The sequence below is a fragment of the Python bivittatus genome, unplaced genomic scaffold (genome assembly GCF_059951505.1).
Source record: "Python bivittatus isolate LINGU-HERP-01145 unplaced genomic scaffold, Pbiv_v1 ctg000310_np1212, whole genome shotgun sequence".
Taxonomy (NCBI): domain Eukaryota; kingdom Metazoa; phylum Chordata; class Lepidosauria; order Squamata; family Pythonidae; genus Python; species Python bivittatus.
In genome coordinates, this window is record NW_028277054.1 from 10,298,226 (window position 1) to 10,310,471 (window position 12,246).

General features: G+C 43.4%; 1 protein-coding gene across 1 annotated transcript; it reads left to right on the plus strand.

Moving 5' to 3' along the window:
* The first annotated feature begins 868 nt into the window (after positions 1–868).
* On the plus strand, positions 869–9,967 carry FABP3 (fatty acid binding protein 3). The gene is made up of 4 exons (XM_007425356.4): positions 869–1,046; positions 6,183–6,355; positions 8,883–8,984; positions 9,888–9,967. The coding sequence occupies exons 1-4, from the start codon at positions 974–976 to the stop codon at positions 9,939–9,941; spliced, it is 402 nt and encodes a 133-aa protein (XP_007425418.1). The 5' UTR covers positions 869–973; the 3' UTR covers positions 9,942–9,967.
* Positions 9,968–12,246: the final 2,279 nt, after the last annotated feature.

Sequence of the window (12,246 nt, forward strand, 5' to 3'; positions counted from 1 at the left end):
TGCAAGCTGACCTTCCCTTCTGTTTGCCCAAGGAACAAAAGGAAGAGTTCTGATTGCACCATGATGGCCACCATCTTGACTTTTCTGACCACACCCTGGTCAACTCGACTAACTACATTTTTAAGGCAAGCCTCACATTCTGAGCAAGAAGCCGCCTGAACGGTATCTGAACCGCAGCCGGTGACTTTGGAAGTTACAATGAGGCATGGGCCCGCTGCCAGCAGAACCCACCTAGTTGCTGCAAAAGTAAAACTGGACAAGGATCAAAGCAAACAGACCTGCCACGCTTACCCTCCGCAGGGCGGCACACGGCGCAACTATTCAGCAGAAGCGATAATAATATTACACCACGGGCAGGGAACCGGGGCCCTCCAGATATCATCGCCCTACAATTCCCAGCAGCCCAAACCAGCACAGGCAGCGGCAAAGAGCGCTGGGAATTATAACCAGACATTTCCCCCTTGCCCTCCAGAAAAAAAAAAAGCCCACTGTAGCGTTACAGCCTCCATAACCCCCCCCTCCTCCTCCCCTGTTGAATCCCAGCTTGTCTCGCAGCTGCGAAACAGGCGGGATCGCGCTGGCGAGTTTCTGAAACCAAGAGAAAAAGCGGCCCCCTGATTAGCGAGGCGCGGCCGCAGCTTTCGCGAGGGCAGGGCGGCGATCCTGCAAAGGCGCCGGCGGACTGGGCAAGACCGCGCTCGCATCCCGGGGCGAGGCGAAGCAATGCTGCAGATTCCCACATCCCTCGCTCGGGCTATTTAAAGAGACCGGCCGCGCCTGGGGAGGAGGCCGCCGCCACCGCCAGCCAGCCAGCCGGGCGGAGGGAGGGGAGAGGAGGGGAGGAGGCAGGAATAAAAGGCGAGCCCCGTCCGAAAGCGCGCGCGCGCGCCTGAGAAAGAAATTCGGATCGAGAGCGCGTGCCTGGCCCGGCGGCGATTGCGTTCCCGAGAAAAGACCGATCTTCAGGATCGCCATGGCGGAGGCTTTTGCCGGCGTCTGGAAGCTGGTCGAGAGCGTCAATTTCGACGAGTATATGAAAGCTCTCGGTAATGGCAGAGATTTGGGGCGGGGAGGGAGCCTGCCTTGGCCGTCGGCTTGGAGAATGAAGGTCGAACTGGCGGACGGCAGGGATGGCGCCTCGTCATGGCGCGCTGGGGTCTTGCTAGCATGATGGTTCTTGTGGTGATCATTACTCTTTCCAGGGGGGAAAATGGTGTCTGGCCATCGTGGCGTTCGTGTGCATTTGTAGAAAAACTGGGTGCGGTTTGGAAATGGGGATCTGGGTCTCCCATCTCGGGCCCCCACCTCCCCCCGCCGCCCAGCTCATAATTCCAGGTTGATAATTATTTTATTATTTATGGGAATCGCCTCGATCCAGAGACTCCTGGGGACGTGCAGGTTCCAACGGTAGAATAAACTCGGTGATGACCCCATGAATTGCAGTGAATGCAGTTCATACAAATGATAGACAGGTGCGGATGGCGCTGCAGAGAGTCAGCCCTCAAAGGCGTCTGCAAAAGCTGGGTTTTGACAAGCCTTTGCAAGGCCCTGAGAATGGGAGCCACCCGGTGGGGGGAGCAGAGTATCCCAGAGAAAGAGAGCCCGCACCATCAAGCCCCTTCCTATCACCCTTCAAAATGGGAGCTCTCCTTTTTCAAATGAGACTGGGTGGGCAGAATCTGGAAAGCTGGGCTTATAGGTGCTAACCAGCTCCCTGAGTTGCACTTAAAAATACTCGTGGCCAGTGCAATGGCTGTGGTGTAACATGGTAGTAATGAGCCTGACCAGTAAGCCCAGGGGCTGCTGCCCTTCGCATCCCACCCCAGTGTTCCTGAGGGGGGTGTTCAGGGGGGTCCCACGAAAAGCAAATGGAACTAAACCAAATGAGGAATGACAAAGGCATGAGTGACCGTCCTTGGTGTAATTCGAGGCATGTGGATGCAATGAAATGACACCTTGGGATTTTCCATTGCTCAGAGATAAAGCAGTAGAGACCGGTTTGCTGGGTTGGATTGTAGTCCCTTGATACTTAGCATTACCCTAGTTATTCCTTGTGTAAACTCATTGCTGTGTGGTAGATTTAATTGAACCCTCTTTTGGCCAGCCAAGTGCCTGGGGATCTCTGGTTTCTCCTCCTCATCCACTCAACATCTGGGAGCGATTTTTGCAGGAGAAGAAAAACCACATGAGTGCAAAGCCAGTCTTGCACTGAAGGAGAGGGTGTGTAGCAGTGGGGTGATCATTCATGTGGTGTGTCCTTTTCTGCCAGAAGCTGATGTGATAGGGCAAGACTCTGGGCTGCTTCCTAATGAGTAAGCTTTGAGCCCCGGAGGGCTTTCCTGCAACTAAAGTGCTTAGGGAGCGGATGCACTCTGAAATGCTGCCTGAGAAGGGTGCAGTGAGAGAAGAAGGTGTGGGAGTCATCGGGGTGTTTGCTCATGGAGCTGGCGTTGAGCCTGGTACAGCTCTCTCCCCACCCTGAGCTCTGGCTTTCTGGGCCTGATCCTGCCAGAAGCAAGAGTTCTGTGACCACATAACTCTGGTGTAGCCTTGGCTTTAAGCCAACTTTGCACAGCACCCACTTAGCTTAGGTGGTTGCAGTTTTTAATGACTTTTGCAGATAGAAAGGATTAAAATTCCAGCATCTTCCCTTTTTCTTGTATGTTGAGTAAGGATCATTAACCAGGTGATCCCCCTATGGACAATAGACCTTATTTCTACCTAAACAAACAGGATGGTTGTGGAACAATGAGGGAACATTTTTATTCATCCCAAACTCTATGTTACAGGTGTATCCTGTCTTTCATTCAACAGCTCCAGAGAGGAAGCAGACTGTTTCTTAATTTAATTTTTCCTGATTACACTCTTGTGGGGTGGGTGGGACTGAGAGAGAATGACTGGCCAAAAGACCCTCAGGGAACTTCTGTGGCTGAAGGTGGATTAAAACCTGGGTCATCTTGACTGCTCTACTACACGGTCTCTCTCTCAATTTTCATAATTGAAACTTAACTCTTCTTATCACTCTACTCTGGGTAGCTCTATTAGTCCCCGCTGGTGCAGTTAGCTCATTTTAAATTCTGCATTTACATGGGGAGGGGAGAAGCATTTAGCCGATCATGTGTATTCTTTTTTCTTTTTTTTAAGGAAACCAAACCTCCTGCCATAATATAACTGAATTTTTCCATTAAATTCTGCTGAGTAGAATCCTAGACATTTGCCAGAAACTGTCAGGGATATAGTATTCATGAATACAGCAATGGGAATGATTTATGATGGGAAGGTATTTGCCGCCTGTCTGTATCTGCAAGGAAAATGCTGGCAATTCATCAGGGTCTTTATGGCAGTTTTTATTCCTTTGACTTTGTCTTTTCAAACTACTGTGGAACAGTCTATGCTAAAGCTTTAAATGGAAAGTTTACTTAAAGTAGCACAGTAAAAAAGAAATCTTAGATGCAATGAGGAAACATATTCTCTCACTTTTATGAACCATAATATCTGACAAACAGGTTAAACTGTTGGGAAAGAGAGTTTGCTTGAATCTGTGACTTTTCTAGCGTTCAATCTCTGAGCAGTTCCAGTATCAATGTAGGCACCCAAACATTCAAAATCGAACTCTTGCCACCTCACAAGTGAACCCACTGCTGATGGCCAGGGAACTTCATAAGTTCGTTGGTACTTTCTCTAGCTTCCCAGTGCAGGGAAGGGATAAAAAATGGCATTTCAGCCAGCATGCCTTTGCCCCACATTTGCAACTGTGGAGATGGAAGCCTATGCTGGTGGTACTCCAAAAGAAATGCCACAGTATTGTCTTTGTAGTGTTTCCTTGGTATCAGCAACTAAGCCAGAAGTCCATGTGTATAGCTTCTTTGCAACCATCTTGAATGTGAATCCCCTTTAACAGGATATTCCTGCACAGCCAAAGAAGCAGGAATAAAACATCTGATGGCTGTTCAATGTTTGCAGACCAGATATGGTAGCCCTGTGTTAGCCAGAACTTTGAAGATGAGATGAGCCATCCTCCTTGGTGAGCAATTTGTATAGAGCATTGTTTCTTAACCTTGACAACATTAAGCTGTGTGGACTTCAACTCCCAGAATTCCACGCTGGCTGGGGAATTCTGGGAGTTGAAGTCCACACAGCTTAATGTTGCTAAGGTTGAGAAACACTGGCATAGAATCTACATGCCCACTTCCTCACCTCCACCAATAAGAAGTAGCTTGTACTTCCCTATCTGGTGCCTTTTCCACATTGTTGGATTTCATTGCTCATAACCCTCAAGAGCAGCTTTGGGAAGGGATATTACTCAATGGCAGAGCATCTGCATGCCAAAAACTCCAGGCTCAGTCCTCAGGATCACCAGATAGAGGTGTGAAAATCCTGCCAAAACCCTGGAAGGTTCCCACTAGTCAGTGTTATCAATATCAGACTGCATGGACCAGCAGTGTGGGACAACTTATGATCTTTGGCTTGGCTCTCAGTTTGAGAAATGAGGTCTAAGAGCCCCAGTTGCAGAAGGCTAGACTTTTCTCAGCTTTTTCTCATGGGAGTTGGAAAATCAGGGGAAGGGCAAGCTACTACAGGCCATACTGAGTTACATTTCTGGCCTGCTTCTGTTTCCCTCACTCAAAAGCATTTGGATGCTTTTTGCCTGAAGGGCAAAGGAGAGGACATCAAGAAGGAATGTCAGAACCTCCAATAGACCACCTTGGGACACTTAACTGTTTGCCCCCATGCTGTTGATGCTGATTAGCATCTAACAGAGGACCTTCCCTTCCCAAATTATTTTAAGCGGAGATGCAAGGGAATGACTTTGGGCCTGCAAAGCAAGTTTCTCTTCCTGAGAGTCACTCCTTCCACAGTGATGTTCTGTAATGTTCTCGAACTGTTGTTGCCTAAGGAAACTCCAATTTTAATAGAAAGGCTGACACGTGAAAAAAAACAGATATTTTCTCCCTTTTTGGTGAATGGAGAGGTCAATCCTTCTCATGGTTATATCAGTTTCCTTCCCTAACTTACTTTGTTACCCTACTTTTCCTTTGAAGTGGCATTAAGTGGGGTCTCTGGGATCACAACAAGCCCAGGTCAAAATAGACTTCTTGGGGGGCTAAGTGGGAATTTGAACTTGGATCTCCCCAGTCCCAGTCAGGCCTTTGAACGACTGCTCCATGCTACTTATTGGCCTAGAGAGGTTGAGATGGGCAGCTATATAAATTGGATAAATAAAGGAGCATGAAAGAACAATATTGGATGGATGGATGGAGCATGAAAGAACAGCTACTTCCTGCTAAATAAATCCATTAGATCAGGCAGCAAAATGCAAGAGGGCAAGTCCACACCAAAGAATGCTAAGTACTACAAAAGGGCCTTTACATTCATCTGAGAGGATCTAGATCACACATCTTGCTCCAAGAGCTTACATCAGGCAATTATATGTGCATACACACACCAAATGGCTCTTTGAAGCCCTCTCCATTAAATGGTTCCATGCCAGGGGGAAAAAAAAAACTGGCTTGGCAGCTGAAAGGCAGTTCACTTTCTTTGGGTGAGCCCTTTGCTAAAACAATCTCCACCTTCAGTTCAGCTCAGCTGGGATCCTGATAAGCAAAGACTTTGCTTTTGGGAGAGGGAAATATTCTTCATCGTTTCAGGATCTCCAGCTCTGCATCAAGAAGGTGCACTTGACATCACAGTTTCCTTGCTTAAAAGTTAAGATTGCTGTTGGCTGCTTTACACGTGCTAAGAGATGGTTTCTTTTAACTATGGTTAGATAATCTAGAATGGCAGATTTACTAACCAAATCCAAACAAGCCATATTACAATTTAATGTATTACGTGAGTCAAATCGTTATGGCTCAGTGCAATATAAGAGCCCAGCTCCTATGTTCTGCAGTCATGATTTATGGTTTAGTCAAACCGTAGTTAACAAAACCATGGCTGAGTGTGATATATGAAGCCAACCAGCTGTAGAAAGATCTCCCTAGATAGACCAGTTTGGTTCCTCTTTTTTTTTTTTTTTTAAACAAAATTATAGAATAGTTAGGAAGGGACACTTCAACCTAACTTAAGTAGATTGGACAACTCTCTTGATTAATTTGCAGTAGTTAGGAATGTACCCCAAATATTCCATGTTTTTAGGTTGAGCATTTGGTTTTTACAGTTGGCCTCTTTTTCCTTTCTTGCAGAGGTGAACTTTGCCACAAGACAGATTGCCAATTTGACCAAACCCACCACCATTATTGAGGTGAATGGCATCAACGTGACCATCAAAACCCAGAGCACTTTCAAGAACACAGAGATCTCCTGTGTACTGGGAGAAGAATTTGATGAGACAACAGCAGATAGCAGGCATGTCAAGGTAGAGTTCTGTTCACTAAGAGTTTGAGCTGTGATTTTTGCTGCATCCTTTAGCATCTATTGATAGTCTAGACAAGAAAATCAGCATCTGATTTTCACCAGGAGAGATTTTTTTTATCCATCTAGCTTAGCACTGACTGCTCCAATGAGGGATATTCATGTGCTCTTTTACCTTGTTACCGCCCTTCTCAAAGAATAGTGGTGATTGCAAAAATTTTAACTGGTTAATTGCTTAATTTCTCATATGGAATATTGCCACATCTGCATGAGATTAATTTACTGATTTAATTCCCTGCCCCACAGCACCTCAGGACAGCTTGCAAATAAATTGAAATACCACGCAGTATATTGTATTTATCATATTGTTACTATGTGCCTAAAATGCATAATACAATAATATTTGGGGAAAATAAGATCTTTGCCAATAGATGAAAAGTCTCATTAAGCAAACCTTCCTGGGTATGGGCTTTCTCCAGATGGAGTACAACTGAGAAGACCTCCTTGGTTGTCCTTTGACTTATTGTAGAAGACAGGACACCTGGAACATGGTATCCAGTAATGACTTTGATGATAGATGGAAGACTGAGCTGGGGCAATTTGTCCTTCTCTCTTTTAAAACTAGGAAGTGAGACCAATTCATGGAGGACATGGCTAGAAACAATTCTTCTCCATGGTAGTCTCTTTTTTAAAGGTAGCTCATGATAAGATCTCATGCTTCATTATTTTCTTATAGGCTTCACTGCTAAAATTGAAGGTACTGGTTTAGATGAATTTTTAGCCTGTTCAGAGTCATTCAATTTTTAGCCTGTTCAGCGTCTTTCAAAGAGTCTATTTAGCCTTTTCAAATCTAGATTGATAGAGTATTGTGCTGTGACGGTTTGCATATAGAGTTCATTCTATAGAGTTGCAGCCACAAGGAGAACAGTCAAACAGTACACCGTCTGTTGACCAAAGTCTGAAGCTGTAGCCCTTTGCACATTTAGATGAGCATCCCAGAGGGTCACACCTTCTTCTTGGATCAGAGGTTTATCCCTAAATAAACACTGAAACCAATCTTAACTTGGATACCTATTCATGAAACTGAACTGTTATCAGAACTCAGATAAACTAAGCCCACCCATATGGCTTTGATCTTCCTGGTCCTCAAAAGGAATGTGTGCTATTGTTTTTTTAAAAGTAGTTCTGAATGACAGCCTGACATACCAAAACTTTGTGATGATTATTTTTACTGGTTTAAAAGTATGAGTAATTCCTGTCTCAAACACTGCATAGCTGTGACTTGACAGAAGAATCTTCATTAGTGCTCAGCCTTACTAGAGTATTTAAAATAGGGCTATGAAACATTTTTTAAAAATTAGGGCTGGAGGAGGCCAGCAAGGCTTATGTTTTCAGTCCACTTTGGCTATAGTACATTACTGTATACAATAAGAAAGCCAGAAAATTGTTTCAAAGTAGCTGTTCTACAGTTAAATTGCATACAGTATCTCACTAGTTCCATTGTTCTGAAAAGGCACCTATATCAGGGACTCACTAAAATGCATTGTTATTTACTGTGACTACCAATTACTGATAAATTAAAAATACAATTTAGGTGGTAGACAGCTCTTTTGAGGGCACGAGTGTTAATGGAAATATCTTGTGGGCTTCCCATAAGGAATGTATATATATTATTGTGGTGGTACATGGTGGACCTTCAAAGCAAATCAATTTAGCTAACAGCCAGCCAGGGAAAACCAGCTAGAGCAGTTATTATCCTGGCTGGGGAATTCTGGGAGTTGAAGTCCACATGTCTTAAACTTGCCAAGATTGAGAAACACTGAGTTAGAGTGACACTATAGAAGCATGGTTCCCTGGGAGATGTGGCCCTAATATAAAGTCTACTCAGTGATAGTAACGCCAGTCATCTAGCTTTCAAAAGGATGTTATATGCTGCAAAGGGAGGGAAATAGTTGCTGGGGTGAAAAAGGGTTCCTTGGCAGGGTTGTTGTAGGGAGAAGAGGTAGCATTGTCTCATGAATTCCTCCTCCAAACCTGTTTCTCCTAAGGATCCTTTGACTACTCATGGAAAATTTTACTTCCTTAGCTAATTTTTCCATTGTGTATTACTGAAGGATCTGCAGCCCTATCTTTCACTGATGTAAAAGGAGGAAAGATTAGTGAGCTAATTGAAGTAGGGAAAAGCTTTTAGATGGGTCCATGGCAGAAGAGAAAAATATTTACTGTTCTCCTTAGATACATAATGGTGTTTCCAATCAGGAGTTTCTGAGGCTGCTAATTTTTAAAAAAGTAAAGAGCAACCCAGTTACATATCATTTCATATAATACCAGTTTGGTCTAAACAGCCACTTGTAAATATCCACTAATCTAATTGGGCTTCTGCTTTGAGACTAACGCAAATAGAGGTGGAAGGATGGGCAAGTCACAACTGCAGACTCAACTGTATTTTTAAGTCTTGCATAATCCCTTTTTCTATTCACAATCCCCAAGTTGTTTGGCAATTGAATTAACATGATTGTTTGTTTCTACAGTCCATTATAACACTAGATGGAGGGAAACTGGTTCATGTGCAAAAATGGGATGGAAAGGAGACCTCACTTGTTCGAGAAATAAAAGATGGAAAACTAATTTTGGTAAGAGTCTCAACATATCTTTTCCTTTCTTGCCAATTGGTGGCCTCTATTGGAGGAAGAAGTTCTCTTGGAAATTGTTCAGTCTGGTTGTGTCAGTGATGCCAAAGCATTTCTAGACAATGAACAATCAACTGGGTTTAATTGGGGATTCTGTATTCTTTCTCATTTTGAGAGAAATGTATAAACCATCAAGGGGAATATAAAACCATATACTGCAGGGTGGATCGTCCCTGTTTTACTTTTCTGGAATGCCCAATTTCCAGATATTTCAGAAACTCACAGTGTGCAAAATGCTTCAAGTTCAAACATCTGGTTTTGAGTGAAAGCAGGTTGTTTGGCCCATTTTAGAAAGTGTCTTGACACCCTTTCAAAGTGGTCCAATGATTGAATCTGGGTCTTTTGCAGTCAAAAAGCGTGTTTCAGACTTGAAACCCTTTTCACATTCCTGCCAAAAATGTCTTCAGCATCTAGTAACACTTTTGAGCACAGAATCGATCCACTGCTGATTAACAGAATTGATCAACTCAGTACTTAGAAACTCTGGGGAGGAGAATATAGACTTCTTGCAGAAAGAACTAAATACTCTTCATGCATAGGCAAAGACAGTCTTTATTCCACTACAAAAGGCAGAGAACAATCCTTTATTCATGGAGAAACACAGCCACAGGGCTGACCCAACCCACTATAGTATAATTTGGCTTATTTTGATTCAGTTTAGCATGCAGGGCAAGTCCAGCTCATTTTGGTTAGCAAAATAATGGTTGATGCCTTTGTAGATTGGGCAAACCAACCCTTAATAATTTACAGTTCAGAAAAGGTGATAATTTTTTCTCCTGGAGGCAGATTCCACTGTTCCAGAAATTTTTATCAGATAATTGTCTTACGTATCATCTTTTCTTTCAGACTCTGACAATGGGTGATGTGGTCTGCACTCGCACCTACCATAAAGAGAACTAGAGTTTCTACCTCCTTCCTACTACCAATTTTTCACTGCCAAATGCCGGTGGGTTTTTTTTTTCTTCCTGCGTTTTGTACACTTACTGACGTTTTGGAGACCATTCAGTATCCAACTTGAGCTCTCTTCACAAGTGCCAGTCACCTTGCCCTTTATGGAGTTTTGTGTGTGCGCGCACATTTTTAATACTGAAGAGATCTTTAAAAAAAAGTAGAGAATAATAAAGTGAAGCAGTTACATAAAAATGCTTGTTGAGTTTCCATCTACATGTTCTGCTTTTACTGGGATTATGACTATGTCTCATTGAAACCCCCATCTTTCCATCACAATTGAAGGTTAGGGTCTACTTATTTACCTCACTGATAGAATTGTAGGATTGCAAGATTATTGTTACACAAAGCTTTGGAACCTGCAAGAGTACAGACGTAACACTGGTCCGCAATAGCCTACAGCAGTGACGTCTTTTTTCAGGAAAAGAGGCAGTTGCTATGTTCGTGTTCTTGCATGTCTGAAGCACTCTTGGGAAACTGAATGCACAGCCTGCATTGGACCTCATAGTTGCTTGCTAGCAACTGGCAACTGAGCCACAGAATCAGCTATGCAGAGAAGGTGTGTTTGCCTTCTACAAAACTATATTACAAAGTATGTGTAAGACTGACATTGGATTAGACTCACCCAATCTCGCCTGTGTAGTCCAGATGGGTCAGTTTGCCAAAACTATACATTCCATTGCTTATCAATCAAGACCATTTGTCCCATCACAGCATGAGTTAATCAAGGTTCTCCCATCTTGCAGATTTACAAGTTGTCTCATTACTTAGCTGGCTGTGTAGTGACCTGGTAGCCAGAGTCACCTACATTCTCAACAAGGCAAGCTGATGTTAGAAAGTGATCTCTTAACCTGAATTATGGAATTAAGTGTATTACTTTGTGCCTTTATTCACCCAATAAATCTGGTCAATAATTATTTGGCACACTACTCTGGGGGGAACAGGTCTATGACTTAGGTATGCATCTGGACTCATGGCTTCTGTTAGAAGGGTACGTGGAGGCGGTGGCTTTGGCTGGTGCACCAGTTGCAGCCCTACCTTAGGAGTGTCTTACTATGGTGACTCATGCCCTTGTCACCACCTACTTAGATTACTGCAACACACTCTACATTTGAAGATCATTTAGAAGCTTCAGTTGGTTCTGATTCTAGCAGTCTGTGTGCTGATTGGCTTTTGCTGGTGGGATCATATTACACCAGTAATGCAGATCCAACAAGCTTCCAGATGCAGTTTAAAATGCTGACTAACTTATATAGCCCTACATGATTTAGATCCTCATTATCTGCAAGACTGCATTCCCCCGTTAGAATTAGTCCGCACAGTTTGATCTACTCAGGAAAAATTAATAGCGGTGTGCTATTTTGGGGGGGGAGAGGCAAAGTTCCTCTCCTGCTTTTCAGTGGCTGCACCAGTTCTTTGGAACAGCTTTCAAGTGGACATCTGACAGGCTCCCACCCTGATTGCCTCCCAGAACTGCTCAAAACAGACCTATTCCAAAGGGCATTTGGGTCTTAATTCCATTTTAGTTGGATTACAGTTTGGTTAATTTCATGTTACTCTATTTTCATTCACTTGTGGACCTTTTAGTGGTATACTAAATACTTATTGTATATTGTTTGTGTATCTTTCTTGTAGTCTTTAGGGATTTGACAGTCTATAAATGTAATTAATTTTTGTTAAGGGAAGTTTAGAAACTTTACACGGCCAACGTTAAACCTTTTAAGCATGCACTGCTTCTCCTTGTACCAGAAAGAGCAGATAAGATTACACTGTGTAGAGGCTCATGTCATCAATGTATATTGTGCTAATCAGAGAGTAAGAAAATACGGTAATACACTACCAGTGGTTTGCCATGAAGATCTTCCAAAGGCAATACAGGCGCGAACAATTTTTTTTGGCAATTATGGTTCTTGGAGTGCTTGACAGTTACATTTCCGAGAAATGGTATTATGCTGGAGGCATGATCTGAACAGACATTACCTAATCTCTGATCAAAGGAAGTTTAGCTACACACCTTATGTAAATTGCCTAAGATTTCCCAAAGGCAGAAATACAGGATATAACTAAACCATAAGCTTCAAAGTTGCCAGGATAATGCAGAAAAGCCGCCACTCCAAGAGTTACGCCACTGGCTACACCTCTGCAGCCTTTGTAGTTAAAATGGGGAGGAAAAGGAAAGCCTCTTTCAAGTTGAATTCAACCCCTGGTATTTCATGGACTTGTCCATGTAGTTTTCTTGGCGACAATAAGTCACTAT